General features: G+C 44.3%; 1 protein-coding gene across 15 annotated transcripts in view; it reads left to right on the plus strand.

The window, feature by feature from the left end:
* Positions 1–17,727, plus strand: part of LOC127000310 (oxysterol-binding protein-related protein 1-like) — a 117,885-nt gene that overhangs the window by 88,569 nt on the left and 11,589 nt on the right. For 14 of the 15 annotated variants that reach the window (XR_007753894.1, XR_007753895.1, XR_007753891.1 and 11 more), the window contains exons 15-24: positions 4,551–4,761; positions 5,290–5,399; positions 11,045–11,203; positions 13,382–13,494; positions 13,812–13,896; positions 14,499–14,603; positions 14,986–15,109; positions 15,531–15,689; positions 16,144–16,226; positions 17,398–17,529. Coding sequence is in view for 7 of the 15 variants with exons in the window: in XM_050863878.1 (XP_050719835.1) it covers positions 4,551–4,761; positions 5,290–5,399; positions 11,045–11,203; positions 13,382–13,494; positions 13,812–13,896; positions 14,499–14,603; positions 14,986–15,109; positions 15,531–15,689; positions 16,144–16,226; positions 17,398–17,529 (1,281 nt within the window). In the remaining 8 variants the exon portion in view is untranslated. The remainder of the gene's footprint in view (positions 1–4,550; positions 4,762–5,289; positions 5,400–11,044; positions 11,204–13,381; positions 13,495–13,811; positions 13,897–14,498; positions 14,604–14,985; positions 15,110–15,530; positions 15,690–16,143; positions 16,227–17,397; positions 17,530–17,727) is intronic. The other variant, XM_050863883.1, reaches the window with a different exon arrangement.

A 17,727-nucleotide genomic window follows, 5' to 3' on the forward strand; every position in this document is an offset into this window, starting at 1 on the left:
AAGAAGAAGAAGAAGAAGTAGAAGAAGAAGAAGAAGAAAAACATCAAATCGAAAAAACTTGCAAAACGATGAAGAAAAATAGAGAAAAAGAAACTAAATAAGAAAACTTTTGAAAATTCCTCGACCAGCGTCCCTCCTCCTCCTCCTCCTCCTCCTCCTCAGTAAAAGTTTGAGAGAAGGAAAGTCGTGGAAGGGAAAGAGTAAAGGAAAGGGAAGGGAAAGAAGTGAAGGGAAAGAATTCGAGAGATTTTTTCCATGTATTTTCTTTTCCTTCTTTCGCATTTTTTTTCCTTCTTGTTCTTTATTCGTGTTTTTTTCATACGGAGAGGAGAAAGAGGAATAGAAGGAGGAGGAAGACTTAAACAAGGAAGAGGAGGAAATGGGGGAAAATGAGAAGGAGGAGGAGAACAATTAGAGGAAGAGGAGGAATAAGAACTGGAAGAGGAAGAGGAGGAGGAGGAGAAGGAAGAGGAAGAGGAGGAGGAGGAGGGATGTAGATATTGCCTTTTAAATAACGGTGATTTTAACAGATATTGGAAACACGTACCTAGGAACAGCGGGCTTTCGGTGTATGTATGTATGTATGTATGTATGTTTGACTTTGGTGTTTCCGTGTCTCCGTACGCCTTAATGAGAGAGAGAGAGAGAGAGAGAGAGAGAGAGAGAGAGAGAGAGAGAGAGAGAGAGAGAGAGAGAACGATTCCCCTCACACCATCAATCTCACAACCGCTTTGTTTATTGCACACACACACACACACACACACACACACACACACACACACACACACACACACACACACACACACACACACACACGTCCGTCCTTTACACATTTTTCAATCAACATTTTTCTTCCTCTCTCGTAAACGTCAGTCTTGCAAAGCTTCAGGAATTCGCCGCTAGAGGGAGACACATAACACAGAGAACCCCTCGCAACGGCTGAGTTTAGTGGGGCAGACTCTCCTATTCTTTGGCTCTGCTCCTGCCTACGACTTAAACGCCTTCAGTTTGGGAGTTTCAAGGCACATCTCCATCCCTCTCTCTGATGTATTCCTCCCTCCTTCCCGGAAACTCTTCTCTCCCTGGACCCTTCCCTCTCCCCCTCTCCACCGGCTACGTACCTCCATCTCTCTCTTTGGGTAACAACATTTCGCCTGTGATGAAGGTTGCCAAACATTCCTATTCTATGCTTCTTTTTTTTAAGTGGTGCCTATACCGCCGGTAGGGTTTCTTGAGTGCCCTCTTGAACGACCCCAGCCCGTTAGTGGAGCAGGCGAATTTTATTTATAGTAGTTGCCGTGATGTATGACTCTTGCTTGGCCTATGGTGTCCCCCGGTGCTACTCTTTTATTTTACAGCACAGAGCAACTCAAGGGCAACAAAGAGAAGATGTAAAAAAAAAAAAGCCCGCTAACTGTTGCTCTCATATAGCGATAAGTATAGAGTGGCCAAAAGAGAGGTCAATTTCGGACTGAAGTCGCTAAAGTTAGGGTTGATTGAAGACCCGGGCAGCATGTGGGTAATCTTCCTCCACTTGGCGATGGTTGAAAATTGTCAGTGTACTTAGGTGGGGCTCGAACCTAAGTCCTCGGGTTCACCACTCCCCCACCGCCGCCGATGTAAACGTCAGTCTTGTAGAGCTTCAGGGAGTGGCCGCTAGAGGGGGACACCTTACACAGATACGTCAGTCTTGTAGAGCTTCAGGGTGTGGCCGCTAGAGGGAGACACCTTACACAGATACGTCAGTCTTGTTGAGCTTCAGGGAGTGGACGCTAGAGGGGGACACCTTACACAGATACGTCAGTCTTGTTGAGCTTCAGGGAGTGGACGCTAGAGGGGGACACCTTACACAGATACGTCAGTCTTGTAGAGCTTCAGGGAGTGGCCGCTAGAGGGGGACACCTTACACAGATACGTCAGTCTTGTAGAGCTTTAGGGAGTGACCGCTAGAGGGAGACACCTTACACAGATACGTCAGTCTTGTAGAGCTTTAGAGAGTGACCGCTAGAGGGAGACACCTTACACAGATACGTCAGTCTTGTAGAGCTTCAGGGAGTGGCCGCTAGAGGGGGACACCTGACACAGATACGTCAGTCTTGTAGAGCTTTAGGACCGCTAGGGAGACACGAACACAGATACGTCAGTCTTGTAGGAGCTTTTGAGACGAAGACACCCACACAGATACGTCAGTCTTGTAGAGAGGCCTTAGGGAGTGGAGTGGAGGGCTGACCACACAGAATGGTGGGCAGATAAAGAGCTTTAGGGAGTGAGTGCAGGAAGGGACCAGAGACAGAGATCTGAGAGTTATGGCATACACACACGCACGCACAGACACACACACAGACAGACAGACAGACATAACCTTTCTCCAGTATGGTTTCAGCTCGCGCCGTAACACCACCACTAGCACCACCACCACCACCACCACTACTATAACAGTGCTAGATATCATCACCACCACTACCGTCGTTGACATCTGCATCATCATCACCACCACCACCACGAACCCCTCACCACCACCACCACCACCATCAGTACATCACCACAGTCACGATAAAGTTACTAGAACGTCATCACCACTGCCCTCGATAACACCAAAACAACAACACCACCACCTTGAATAACAACACCAAGACTCATTCATCACCACTACCAAAACATCACCACCACTACCTCTGACAACACCAAAACACCACCACCACCACGACCACTCAACACCACAAACAGTTCACCACTACTGCCTTTCACAACAGAAAAACACATCCATCACCACCACCACCACCAACAACAACACCACCACCACTTCCAGTAACAACACCAAGGCTCATTCATCACCAAAACCACAACAAAACCCACCAAAACATCACCACCACTACTTTTGACAACACCAAAACACCACCACCACTGCCTTTAAACACATACATCACCACCACCTCACTACCACCACCACTACCACCACCACCACCAGTCACCACAATGTACCTCACTTACCTGGTCTATTGCAACGTGTTCATCTTGGTCTATATATACTTTCGCGTCCTGGGCATGTTTCGCTCGCTCTCCGACATAGTGGTGCCCAGGGCGTCCTTCGCAGCCACCGGGGACGTCCTAGTGGTGTGACCCTGGGGTGAGTGGGCGAGTAGATTAGAGATAGTGGTGTGACGGAAGATGAGAGAAAAGGGAGGTTAGAGTAAGGGAGAGTAGAGGTAGAGATAGTGGGTAGTGGTGTGACGGAAGGTGAGTAGAGGGAAAGAAGTAGAGGTGGAGAAATAGTGATGTGACCGAGGATGTGAGAAGGGGAATGGAGTAGAGTTAGAGATAGAGGTACTGGTGAGAGGGACGAAGTTGAGAGGTAAAAATAAAGATAAACTGTTAGTGGTAATGTTGGTGTTAGTGTTAGTTAGTAATGGATTAGAGGAAAAATAAACAGACCAGTGATTTATGAAGTCTTAGGTGAAAATACATAAAAGTGAAGGCCGTAAAGAAGCTATTGTCAGAACTTAAGGATTAACTCAAGAGGAAATGGCTGTGGCGGATAAGAGGAAGAGGAGGAGGAGGAGGAGAAGGAGGAGGAGGAGGGGGAAAAGATGGGTGGAGGAAGTTGGTGAGGGAAAAGGGAGGGGTTATGAGAGAGAGAGAGAGAGAGAGAGAGAGAGAGAGAGAGAGAGTTGACCTTTCGCATCACTTACTCACGTCACTGCCATGTCTTTTTTTTATTTCTTTTTTGTCTGAGCTTCCTCCACCTCCTCCTCCTCCTCCTCCTCTTCACGGCTTCTTTTGCCTCATTATGCTTACACCTTCTCCTCCTCCTCCTCTTCCTCCTTCTCCTCCTCCTCCTCCTCCTCGTGTTACATTTTTATCTCCATCACTTTGCCTCCAGCCGTTGTTCTCTCTCTCTCTCTCTCTCTCTCTCTCTCTCTCTCTCTCTCTCTCTCTCTCTCTCTCCTTCGGCGCCTCCTTCAGCTCCTCCTCCTCCTCCTCCTCCTCCCGAAGTCTGTGGGCGAGGCTCTTCCCGCGAGATTAAGTCACAACACACCTTTAAAATACTGCCAGCTGTTATCTCTCTCTCTCTCTCTCTCTCTCTCTCTCTCTCTCTCTCTTATCGTTATTATTATCACTTTTTCAGGCTTAACGCACCTCCCCCTCCTCCACCTCCTCCTCCTTCTTTCCTCCTCCTCCACCTCCTCCTCCTCCCACGCCATCATGAATTACAGCTCTTCACCTCCTCCATCTTCCCTCCATCCTCTCCATCTTCTTCTCCTGTCTGGTATCCAATAAGACAAACATTCCTCCATCGTTTTTCTCCTCCTCCTCCTCCTCCTCCTCCTCCATCTCAGTCCAAAAAGCAAACGTTGTAGCTTCTATCTTCTCTTCCTCCTCCTCTCCCTTTTTCTCCTTCTTCCACAAGCTGACTGCATCTTCTTCACTTCCTTCTTCTAATCCACAAAGCAATCGTGTCTATAGCTGCTTCATTTTTTCTCTTCCAAATCAACCAGCCTCGTCTGTCCTCTCTTCTCCACCAAGTAACCACCCTCTTCTCTCTCCCCCAGAACCAGTCTGCCCGCGCAGCAGTTTCAGCGAAACGACTTCTCGCTGTGGTCGGTGCTGAAGCAGTGCATCGGCAAGGAGCTGTCCAAGATCACGATGCCGGTGGTGTTCAACGAGCCGCTCTCCTTCCTGCAGCGCATGGCCGAGTACATGGAGTACGCCTGGCTGCTGGACAAGGCCGACGCCCAGCAGGACCCCATTGTCAGGATGCAGGTGGGTGGAGGCTGAGCTCACCTGCTTGAGTTTGTTTATCTGGGGATTAGCGAACCACTGAAGTTGCCTAAGCATTATGTTACACCCTCTGATAATATTCCTACTACTAATACTAATACCAATACTAATACTAATACCAATACCAATACCAATACTCATACTAATACCAATACTAATACCAATACCAACACTAATACCAATACTAATACCAATATTAATACCAATACTAATACCAATACTAATATCAATACCAATACTAATACCAATACCAATACTAATACCATTTCTAATACTAATACCAATAATAATACCAATAGTAATACCAATACTAATACCCATACCAACACTAGTACCAATACTAATACCAACACTAATACCAATACTAATACCAATACCAATACTAATACCAATACTAAAACAAATATCAATACTATTACCAGCACTAACACTAATACCAATACCAATACTAATACCAATACAAATATCAATACCAATAACAATACTACTACTACTACTACTACCTTCCAGTACGTGACGGCCTTCGCGGTGAGCGGCTTGGCATCGAACTGGGAGCGTGTGGGTAAGCCATTCAACCCACTGCTGGGGGAGACGTACGAGCTGCAACGAGACAACTACAGGTACGCTACGTGTGGTTAATCTTCTTCTTCTTCTTCTTCTTCTTCATTTTCTTCTTCTTATTCTTATTCTTATTCTTATTCTTCTTCTTCTTATTCTTATTCTTATTCTTATTCTTCTATCGCACTTCACTTTTCCTTTTCCTCTCCATTGCTCTTCACTTCTCCCTTCAGGCCTTCCTCCTCCTCCTCCTCCTCCTCCTCGTCGCTTTCCTTTCTCTCCATATCGACTTCCATTGCGCTTTTTTTTGTCAGTTTGTGTGTTTGTTTGTTTGTTATATTCTGTTTCGTCTTTCTTCCTTTCCATCCTTTTCTTCCTTCGGTATCTGCGTCTATTTGTCTTGTCCGTCTTTCTGTCTGTCTGTCCGTGCGTCTGTTTGTTGTCATATTCCCTCATCCCTTCTCCCTTTCTAATCCTTGTTTGACGTGTTGCCTCTCCTGTGTCTCCTCTCTCCTCCCTTCCCTGCCTCTCCCCTCCTCTTCTCTCCCTTCCTCCACTCCTAACCCTCCTTTCTTTTTTCTCCTTTTCCGGCCCACCTCGCCACCCCTCTACTCCCCTCCATTCCTTTTTTTCTCTCCTATGTACTCCTCCCTCCTTCTCTCTCCGGCCCTTCCCTCCCTACCTCTCCACCTGCTACGTCCCTCCATTTCTCTTTCTTTCCTTACCTCCAATATGTTTCTCCCTCCTTCCTCCCCTCTACTCTCTCCCCTCTCCTTCGCCTGCTCTCTATTCCTCCTTCATTTCTCTCCTCGTTTATGTATACCTCCCTCCTTCCTCTTCATTCTCCACCTCTCTTTCCTTATCTCCTCAGTATTCCCTCCTCTTCACCCCTCTCCCTGCTACGCCCCTCCATTCCTCTCTCTTTCCTTACCTCCAGTGTGTTCCTCTCCCTTTCTTCTCCACCCCTCCACCTGCTCACCATTCTTCACTTTTTCCTCCCCTCCCATGCTCCTTCCTATGTAGTGTTTCCTCCTTCCCGTCCCTCTCCCTCTCTCTTTCCTCTCCTTGTTGTTCCTCCCTCCTTCCTCTCCTTCTCTCTCCAAATTCTCTCCCCTGTCCTACCTTCTCGACCACCCCTTCGACCTCTACGCCCCTCCATTCCCCTCTCTTCCCTTCCCTCCTTGTCACTCTCTCCGCGGGCCTTTCCTCTTCAACCTTCTTCCTTTCCTTACCTTCTTTATGTTCCTCCCTCCTTCCCTTCCCTCTCTACCACCCCTCCGCCCTCTACGCCCCTCCATTCCCCTCTCTTCCCTTCCCTCCTGCTTCAACCTTCTTCCTTTCCTTACCTTCTTTATGTTCCTCCCTCCTTCCCTTCCCTCTCTACCACCCCTCCGCCCTCTACGCCCCTCCATTCCCCTCCCTTTCCTTCCCTCCTTGTCATTCTCCGCAGCCCTTCCCTCTCTACCACCCCTTCCTCCTAGGTCTACGCCCCTTCATTCCCCTCTCTCTCCTTCCCTCCTTGTCATTCTCTCCGGCCCTTCCCTCTCTACCACCCCTTCCTCCTAGGTCTACGCCCCTTCATTCCCCTCTCTCTCCTTCCCTCCTTGTCATTCTCTCCGGCCCTTCCCTCTCTACCACCCCTTCGCCCTCTACGCCCCTCCATTCCCCTCTCTTCCCTTCCCTCCTTGTCACTCTCCGCGGCCCTTCCCTCTCTGCCTCCACAAGTGCCCCGCGCAAGGAACATCGGACACACAGCTTTAACTGGTCCTTCTGGCGCTAGCAGGACTCTGGACCCTGGACCCGGGACCCTCAGATGCTCCACCTCTGCCTCTCTTCCTCCTCCTCCGGTCCAACCTGTTTTCGCGTCCGTCCCCGTGGCTGTCGATTCCTTGCGCTGCCCCGTCATTCTTCTTTCTTTCTTATTCTTCTTTTGTGTATTGTTTTCTTTCTTTCTTCTCTATGGCGTTTTGGGATATCTGGGAATTTCTTTGTGCTCATCGTTTTTTTTTTTTTTTTTTTTTTAGTCGATTTTACGTTCTTTTTTTTTTTTAGTCGATTTTACGTTCCTCTTTCAACTTCTTCTTTCTTTCTTCTTATTCTTTTCTTTATTGTCTTCTATCTTTCTTTGCTATGGCGTTTTGGGACATCTGAGAATTTCTTTGTCATCAGCGTTTTTCTCTGTTTTTTTAATCGATTTTACGTTTGTCTTTCAAGTTCTTCATTCTTTTTTTTTATTCTTTTGTTTATTATCATTCTTTCATTCTTTGTTTCTCATGGTGTTTTTTGGCTATCGGGGAATTTCTTCGTCTTCTCTATCGTCTTTTTCTGTTTTTTTGTTGTTTTTTATGTTTGTTCTTCAGTTCCGTGTTTTATTTACGTTCTCCATCTCTCTTACTCTTTCGTTTAATGTCTTTTTTCTTGGTGTAGGTGAGTGTGTGCGTGTGTGTGTTTGTCGGGGCCTCCTTTGTCTTCTTTAGCGTTTTCTTCTTTGTCTTTCTTCATCATCGTCTTTACGTGTTCTTCGTACGGTGTTTTAAGTTCTCTATTCGTTCTTCTTATTCCTCCGTTTATTGTCTTCTTTCTCTCTCATGGCGTTTCTGTTTATCGGGTTTTTTCTTTGTCTTCTTTATCGATTTTCTCTGTCTTTTTTGTTTTTGTTTGTTTCTTCTCTCTTATCATTCTCATCCATCTCTCTTATTCTTTCCTCTCTTGTCTTTTTTCTCTCTCATGGCGTTTCTGTCTATTGTTTTTTCTTCTTTGTCTTCTTTATCGTTTATCTCTGTCTTCTTTGTCGTTTTTATTTGTTTCTTCTTTCTTATCATCCTCATCCATCTCTCTTATCCTTTTTTCTCTTGCTTTCTTTCTCTCCCATGGCGTTTCTGTCCATTGTTTTTTTCTTCTTTGTCTTCTATAGCGTTTTTCTCTGTCTTCTTTCTTGTTTTTATTTGTTTCTTCTTTCTTGTCATCCTCATCCATCTCTTTTATCCTTTTTTCTCTTGTTATCTTTCTCTCCCATGGCGTTTCTGTCCATTGTTTTTTCTTCTTTGTCTTCTACAGCGTTTTTCTCTCTTCTTTCTTGTTTTTATTTGTTTCTTCTTTCTTGTCATCCTCATCCATCTCTCTTATTCTTTCTTCTATTGTCTTCTTTCTCTCCCATGGCGTTTCTGTTTATTGGGAGCTTCGTTTTCTTTATCGTCTCCTCTTTGTCTTCTTTTGTCATCTTTAAGTGTGTGTTCTTGCGTTCCTGTGTCTCAGCTTCTCCATCCTTCTTATTCTTTCCTCTATTGTCTTCTTTTTCTTCTTTCTCTCTCACGGCGTTCTTGTTTATTGGGGATTCGTCTTCTATATCGTTTCCTCTTTGTCTTCTGTATGTGCTTGTTCCTGCTTCTCCATTCTTCTTATTCCTCCGTTTATTGTCTTCTTTCTCTTTCAAGGCGTTTCTGTTTATTGGAGCTTCGTGTCTTCCTCTTTATCGTTTCCTCTTTGTCTTCCATATGTGCTTGTTCCTACTCCTCCATCCTCCTTATTCTTTCATTTATTGTCTTTTTCTTCTTGTACCTTCGTCTTCTTTACAGTTTTCCTCTTTGTCTTCCGTCATCTTCACTTGTTCTCGCGTTTCTGTGTCCCGGGGTACAGACTCAAGGGCCAGTGTGACGGAGATGAGCAATGAGGCCACGCGTAGCTATAACATATCCCCCCATCACGTTACCTTTGCTTCTATACCTCTCCTTGTTTCGGCTCATTCGTGTTAGTTTGCATCGTTTGGCTGGACTTTGAACCCTGAACCTCATCTTCCTTCTTCCTTAACCTCATCTTCCTTTTTCCTTTGAATCTTGAGCCTCATCTCCCTTCTTCCTTAACCTCATCTTTCTTTTTCCTTTGAACCCTGAACCTCCTCTTCCTTCTCTCTTGTTCACGATGTTTCTGGTTCTGTGCATTAGTTCACTTCGTTTGGGCGGAATATGAACCCTGAACCTCACCTTGCTTCTTCCTGAACTTTATCTTCCTGCCTTCCTTTGAACCCTGAACCTCCTCCTCCTTCTTTCCTGTGTACGGTGTTTCGGGTTCTCCGCGTTAGTTCACTTCGTTTGGGTGACTTTGAACCTTGAGCCTCATCTCCCTTCTTCCTGAACCTTATCTTCCTTCCTCCCCTTGAACCCTGAGCCTCATCTCCCCAGCAGCGTGCCAGCCAATATCCCGTCCTTTGCATGTTAATGGACGTATTGGGCGTACCTCCATCACCCCGAGCCTGGGAGGGAGATTATTAGCGAGACAGGAATAGCTCGACTTCATATCCATATCAGCACCTAGCGGTACGAGAATAGATCAGTTTCCTATCTATATCAGTGACGGGGGATATAACCGTCTAGCTAAATCGGTGACCTCTTATCTATATCAGCAACTGGGGGTACAAGAATAGCTCAGCCTCGTATCTCTATCAACGGAGTACAAGAATAGTTTGGCTTCCTATCTAAATCAGTGACTGGCGGTACAAGAATAGATCAGTCTCCTATCTATATCAGTGACGGGGGATACAACCGTCTAGCTAAATCGGTGACCTCTTATCTATATCAGCGACTGGGGGTACAAGAATAGCTCAACTTCGTATCTCTTTTTTTATTCATTCACTTGAACCTCAAACTCCTTTTCAAATCCGTAAATATTCATTCCAATTTCCTTTCTTTTGTGTCTCTCCCATCTACTGTTCTTACTCTTTTTATTTTTCGTTTCCATAACTGACAGAACAAGAATAGTTTGACTTCCTATCTAAATCTGGCGTTACAAAAATAGCTTAACTTATCTATGTCGGTGTAATGTCTCCCACCGATGATTCATGGAATATCTTAACGTGATATGACAGGATGTAAGAGTGGCTCAAATCCTTCCTTATCTAAGCTCTACGTCATTTTTTTCCGTTTTATTTAACGAGACTCAAAAGTGACATAACAGGCGGTCTGAGTCTACTTGCTCATGACAAAATGCCCAACGAGAGTGCAGATTCACGGCAGAGATGCAAAACAGCCTCCGGTGTTCCAAGAGGCGGGGATGAAGGGCCGATTCCTCCCTGCCACCTGTTTATGCATTTCAGTAAAGCCATGAATTTCAGTATGCAGCCAAGTCTTTTTTTCTTCAGGAGCCCGTTCTTCATGAGTCTAGAACCCTTTGTAACTACCCTCCACCCTCACGTCATTCAGCACTCTAGAACTCTTTGTGCTTACCCGCCACATTCTTCAGCAATCTAGCACCCTTCCCTTCTGTATCCATTGTCTGTATTTACCTTCTCTACTGTACTCTACTGTACCCTCCACCCTCACGTTCTTCAGCACTAAATCTCTTTGTATTTACCCTTCACTTTCTTCTGCAGTCTAGAACTCTTTCCTTATGTGTATCCATGTGTGTTCAGTGTCTTTACCATCCACCCTCACGGTCTTCAGGAGTCTAGCTTGGGTGTTATGATAAGACACTTTAACTTCTCACATCAACTATTTCTAAAGGTCAAAGAGGAGGTAAATCGGGTCCTAATGAGTGTTTCTTTAGGTTCAGGGTACAGAGGAAGGATCAAACTACCACCAGGGTCATAAAACTACTCCTGGAAATGCCATAACTCATACGAAAGCCTTGTCAAATATGTGAACTTGGGCGACGAAATGTTTTAAAATACGGCCCTAGAGCCCCTCGTAACTACTCCTCTCCTTCCCGTTTTCAGGATAGTGTGCGAGCAGGTCTCCCACCACCCTCCCGTCTCCGCCTTCTACGCCGACTCGGAGCACTGGAACTTCCACGGCTCCATCCACCCCAAGCTGAAGTTCTGGGGCAAGAGCGTGGAGATCCAGCCCAAGGGATGCCTCACCGTGGAATTCCCCAAGTGAGAGTTACATAGATTTACATAGATACTCAGGCCACACAGACTCTATATTATTTAGTTCCCAAAGTGAGACATAGATTTACATAGATACTCAGGCCACACAGACTCTATATTATTTAGTTCCCCAAGTGAGACACAGATTTACATAGATACTTAGGCCACACAGACTCTATATTATTTAGTTCCCCAAGTGAGACACAGATTTAAATAGATACTTAGGCCACACAGACTCTATATTATTTAGTTCCCCAAGTGAGACACAGATTTACATAGATACTTGGGCCACACAGACTCTATATTATTTAGTTCCCCAAGTGAGACACAGATTTACATAGATACTCAGGCCACACAGACCCTATATTATTTAGTTCCCCAAAGTGAGATTTACATAGGTTCACATAGATATTTAGACCATACAGACCCTATATTTAGTTTCCCCAAGTGAAATTAACATAGACTCCCATAGATATTCAGACCACACAGACCATATATTTGTTCCTCAAGTGAGATTTACATAGATTTACATAGATGCACAGGTCACACAGGTCCGTTTCAGGGGGTATGTCGTTAAACTTAAGTGAAATACATAAAGTGAATACATAGATAAGTGATAAGTGAAATGATAGCAGATTAAATGGCCAAAGTTTCTGCCTTAGCAAATATTAATAAAGATGGATGAAGTGGCGAGAGAGAGAGAGAGAGAGAGAGAGAGAGAGAGAGAGAGAGAGAGAGAGAGAGAGAGAGAGAGAGAGAGAGAGAATGGAGAAAATGTGCCAATACTAAAAGATTAATGTTTGTGGCACACTGAGAGAGAGAGAGAGAGAGAGAGAGAGAGAGAGAGAGAGAGAGAGAGAGAGAGAGAGAGAGAGAGAGAGAGAGAGAGAGAGAGAGAGAGAGAGAGAGAGAGAGAGAGAGAGAGAGAGAGAGAACCAACCCACATCCCAAGCAATCTAATCCTAATCCTAGCAATACCAAACATAATAATTAGAAAAAAATAATCAGAATAAAAAAAAATATTATTACACAGAAAAATTAATCAGTAACGTCAGTTCAAGAACAAAACGTGAATGACCTCAGAAATTGACCCCTCTTTCAGCCACCTCTTTTGATTCTTTTTAGGAGCAGCGAGTAGCGGGCTTTTTTTTATTATTGTTTTCTTTTTTGTGTGCCCTTGAGCTGTCTCCTTTGTTGTAAAAAAAAGAAGAAGAAAAAGAGCCAAGTTGCTAATGGGATGATTGCATGGCTCATTAAAAACAGCATATTTTAATGACACCCTAATTGTTATCACCTAATGAAATCCTGCATTAGCCTTGATATTTGCACACTCATTAGGAAGCCTATATAGTTAATTAGGAGGCTTGTTAGTTCTTTTGACCTTGAACCTTGACTGAGCAGAGGCGGAAAATTATACATGTGAAGTTCTTTCATAATAATGATAATAATAGCAATAGTGAAAGGGATAGTTATAATAGTAGTAGTAGTAGTAGTAGTAGTAGTAGTAGTAGTAGTAATGTAATGGTAATAACTGTTTTTCTTTCCCTTCCTTTCCTCCTATTTATTTTTCCTCTGCTTTTTTTTTTCTTTACTTTTTCCTTCCTATTTTTTTCCTTTCTACTTCCTCTTTCCCTTTTCCTTCCTTCATTTCTCTTTCCCTCTCCTCTCTTCTTTCTCCCTCTTCCTCTATTGCTTCCTCTTTCCTTCCTTTCCTCCTCCTTGCTTTTCATTCCCTCCTGTCCCATTTCCTTTAACTCTCCCTTCTTCTGATCCTTTCTTCCTTTATCTCTCTGTCCCTCCCTTCCTACCTTCACCTTCATTCCTTTTTTTTCCTCTCATTCTTCATCCCTTTCCATTACTCTCTCATCCTCTCCCCTTCTCTACCTTATCTCTCTGGCCCTTTGTTGCTCCCTCACCTGTCCTTAACTACCTGCCCTTCACCTGTCCTTTCTTTTCCCTTCCTTTCCTTTCCTTTCCTTAACATATCTTCCCTTTCCTTCCATTCCTACCTCTCCTCATCCCTTCCTTCCCTTTCCTTTCCTTAACATATCTTCCCTTTCCTTCCGTGCCTACCTCTCCTCATCCCTTTCTTTTCCCTTCCTTTCCTTTCCTTTCCTTAACATATCTTCCCTTTCCTTCCGTGCCTACCTCTCCTCATCCCTTTCTTTTCCCTTCCTGTCCTAGCCACGGGGAAGCCTACACCTGGAGCAATGTCAACTGCTGCGTGCATAACATCATCGTCGGGAAGCTGTGGATTGAGCAGTACGGGTCCATGGAGATCACCAACCACGCCACGGGTAAGAGGGGACGGGTGTTGCTTGACTCGTAATACACAAGTTGAGTGGGAATTTTTAGACTGGCAGAACTTAGAGTGGAAATAATTAGACTGGCAGTGGTAATTAGACTGACTGGTAAAGGGTAATGGGTTATAATCCGTCACAGACTCAAGGGTGTATGCCCACAACTTTACCTATAATACACTAGTAATATTTTCAAGTGTTATAGGTAGCACTTGTTGACTGGTAGTTTTTGTAGACTGATAATGCCATATATTGCTACTATTGCCACCACCACCACTGCCATCACTGCACTCATTATTTCTCACCCCGCTCAGGTCACAAGTGCGTCCTGACCTTCAAGACGGGCGGGTGGTTCTCCAAAGACCTCCACCGCATCGAAGGCTTCATCATGGACAAGAAGTGAGTCATGCTGCCGTGGCTTGTCATTACGTACATTCATTTACGAAATCTCTTTAATTGATGGATTATTTGTTGTATCTGTTATTAGATTTGAAATATATTTTGTATTGTTCTTTGTTTTGTTTACTCCTGATGCTTTTATCTCTCCATCCACTCATCTTGCCATATTTTTCATTAGTTTTTCAATAGTGTTTGTTTCATTCTGCACAGTGACATTTGTATTGCTGCTTTCATCCTCTGTCATCCTTTTTTACAGCTTTTATCCCTGTGTATCAAGAGAAAAGTTTACATACATAGGTTATGGTAAAGTCAGAACCATATACATATAGCTGGTGTTTATTTGATCAGTAGTGTATGTCATTTATCCTTCGTAACTCTCTTTTGGTGTAATGTGCTTTAGAGTATACAAGTTTCAGACTAATAATATAGATAAATAGTTATATATATTTGTTTTAGTCAACTGGCTATGGACCGGCAACAGTGGAGGAGGCTCATATCCCGTCCAACCCCACCATAGGGAATAAATGGACGTTAAATGATGATGATGATGATGATGATGATGTTTTAGTCAACTGTAACCTTTTTGTGGTCTTGTCCTCCAGGAAGAAGAAACACTCCTTTATGTATGGCAAGTGGACGGACTTCCTTCGCGCCACAGACAACACGTCCTACGAAGAATACGTGAAGACCAACGCCCATAAGTTTAGGTGAGCGAGAGAGAGGGAGAGAAATTATGAAACAACAGACCACTCCACCACCAGTAACCACTCCATGTCAGCAGAAAAATCCCGCTCAGGCCGACATTTTCCACTGACAAGGAGTGGTTACTGTCCCCCGTCGAGCAAGGTTAGGGGTGTGTGGAGGTCCCGGCAGTACCCAGAGATCAACTATAATGAGCTTCCTGTAATTGGAAGGATACTTGCTGGCGATGATGAAACAAGACAAGCTCATGATCAGGGCACTATTTATAGCTTGTTTCTTTTTAGGGATTTCCTTGTAGCGAGATCTAATTTTAGGACACCTTTTCCCTATGATATGTATGTCTTAATTTGCTGACGCTATCACCTGTTAATAGTTTCCATCCCCTAGCAGGCGTAGTGACAAGGGTGATGACGGCGCCCCGAGCTCCACCAGCCCCGCCAACGCCCCTCGGAAGGTGTTCAAAAAGCTCAACTCCATCACCTCCTCCTTCAGAATGGGCTCAGAGGCAGAGGTGAGTTGGAAAAATACTTAAGCATCATCATTAGCAAAATCAGCAATAAAATTTGTTTTCTCATCATTACCAGTGTCATTATTGTAACTGTTTCCAATCTGGCTCTCACACCAAATATTTCTAAAGACCACAAAAGAGGTCTACTATGTGGTCTTTGGAAATATTAGTTGTGAGAGTAAAAAGCATCTGGGAATAAGGGCCAAGAATCAAGAGGGGAGTTTGTATCAAAACACCCCACCCTCCGAAATCAAGCTCTCTTCTGGCCATTCTTTTCTATTTCCTTCTATCGTAACAGTGTAGCAGACTTTTTTGTTTTTCCTCCTTCACTACCTGTTTTTTCTCCAATAATAATAATGATAGTTTGCCCCAGAGCTGCTTCCTTTGCTGTTAAAAAAAAATTCATATCTCCTATATCCTGCAGGGTGGGCATGAGGCAGAGGAGGGGGACCTGCCACCCGGTGCAGAGGAGCACGAGGAAGGAGAGGGAGGCTACCCACGCTCAGATTCCACCTACAGCATCGACATCCCCAACTCATTGACGCTCTGGGAGGTGGACCCCAGACCTAACAACTCCTCACAGGTGTGGCTCACTCACTCACAGAATTATTATTATTGTTACACTACATGAATACCAGTACCTATGCACTCAGACCTCTACATCCATGGATTTGAATATCTGCAGGATTCCCTGTGGATGTTACCAAGTTAAAGATGTGGGTATCCACAGGTTTTCTTGAGCACTTTTGTGACCAGCATAGCCCTTGTGGCTCACTGCACACCCTGCTGCCACCCCATACACCTTCATACTTGTAGTAACCACACTAATGGTTGCTGTAAGTATGTAAGTATCTATCAGCAGATAACCCACAGTTCCTCATCATCCATGGGTGTGTCTGTTTCCTAACCCCAAGTGGATGTTGAGGTTTGACTGCACATTGTACATTGCCCTAACTCCAAAGGCAGTATAATTTATGCCCCAACTCCAGAGACACTATGATTTATGATAAGTCTTGTGCCCTCGTGTCTTTCCACAGTACTACCACTTCACGCTCTTTGCCATGTCCCTGAACGAGACGAGCGAAGAGCTGCACCGCACGCTGGGGCCCACAGACTGCAGGTGACACACTCAGACATACAGTACTCAGGGGGAAGTAGTGCACCCGTAAATGGTTCTTCTTGTGAGTGTTCGCGGCAGAAATTTAAAAGAAGCAATTGTTTCATCCCTTGTTGCCTTTGTGTTGAGTTACTGCCAGGGCTCAAAGTAATCTCTGAAAGGACAAAGTCATCAGTATGTTTATTAATTTTTACCTTGTGTGTATTTATGACCCATTCACCGTTGTCGGAGGCACAGACAAAGGATTATTTGATCAGTATTCAAACTGTTCCATAATCACTAATGGCACTTGTTAGTTTTCTGGTTATTGGTGTGACAGTGATGACCTCAAAAGCATTTATTTTATTTCATTTGAGCATTTTTTTGGCATCACTATATTTTGTTTACTTGAAGGACAATTATTTTATTTTATTTAAACATAGTCAGTAAGGTACAAGGAAGACCTGCATAAGAGGGGAGACCAGTTAGTGAAAGGGTGTGAGGTTGCATGACATGAAAAGGTGAGTTTCAGTGCGACAAGAATGAGATGAGGGCAAGACAGTGTTCAGTGTAGTGCTTAGTGAACTTTTTTGTATTTTTCTAGTTGTTGTCCTTGAGCTGTTTCCTTTGCTGTAAAAGAATTAATAGTGAGATTATCTATGGTGCCACTTTTGGAATGAGATGAATGTCAGTATATACATCATTTTAATTCACTCATCCATCTCAGCTCTTGAAAAAAAATATATTGTTATGCTAAAGGGGGCCACACATCAAGTCTTTCCTCACACATAGAGCCTCAAGTTTGACATCCCCTTATATATATCATTTTCAGACTCCTTCATCTCAGCTCTGAAAAACACTCATTGCACTAAGGGGAACCACACATAAAATCTTCCTTCACAGTACAGAGCCTCAAGTTTGACACCCCCTTATGCATCATTTTCAAATACTCCTTCATCTCAGCTCTTAAAAACACTCAGCACTAAGGGAAACCACACATAAAATCTTCCTTCACAGTTCAGAGCCTCAAGTTTGATGCTTCCTTATACGTCATTTTTGTATACACTCATCTATCTTAACAAACAAAAATAAATAAATAAAAATAAATCATAACACTAGTGGGGCCACACACATGAACTCTTCCGTCACACTTCAGAGCCTTAAGTCTTACGCTCCCTCGCCTCCCTCTCCTCAGGTTACGTCCAGACATCAGGCTCCTGGAGAATGGCGACATAGACGGTGCCGCCAACGAGAAGAACCGCCTGGAGGAGAAGCAACGAGACGCACGCAAGAGCAGGAAAAAGAGCAAAGCGGATTGGAAGGCCAGGTGAGTGTGCAGGTCCACCCCACTTCATGATGGTTCATTTTACAATACTTCACACTTACAGTCATCATTCTTTAATTACCTTTGAAGGCGATGAATTATATAGGCAAAATTTGGGACATACGCTATAGCTGTGCATGGCTGTGGTGCTCATTTCCTTTACACTGGCCCTTGAGCGTGTGTTAGGTAAGCACTCACTAC

This window comes from Eriocheir sinensis, chromosome 18, assembly GCF_024679095.1.
Source record: "Eriocheir sinensis breed Jianghai 21 chromosome 18, ASM2467909v1, whole genome shotgun sequence".
NCBI classification, from domain to species: Eukaryota; Metazoa; Arthropoda; class Malacostraca; order Decapoda; family Varunidae; genus Eriocheir; species Eriocheir sinensis.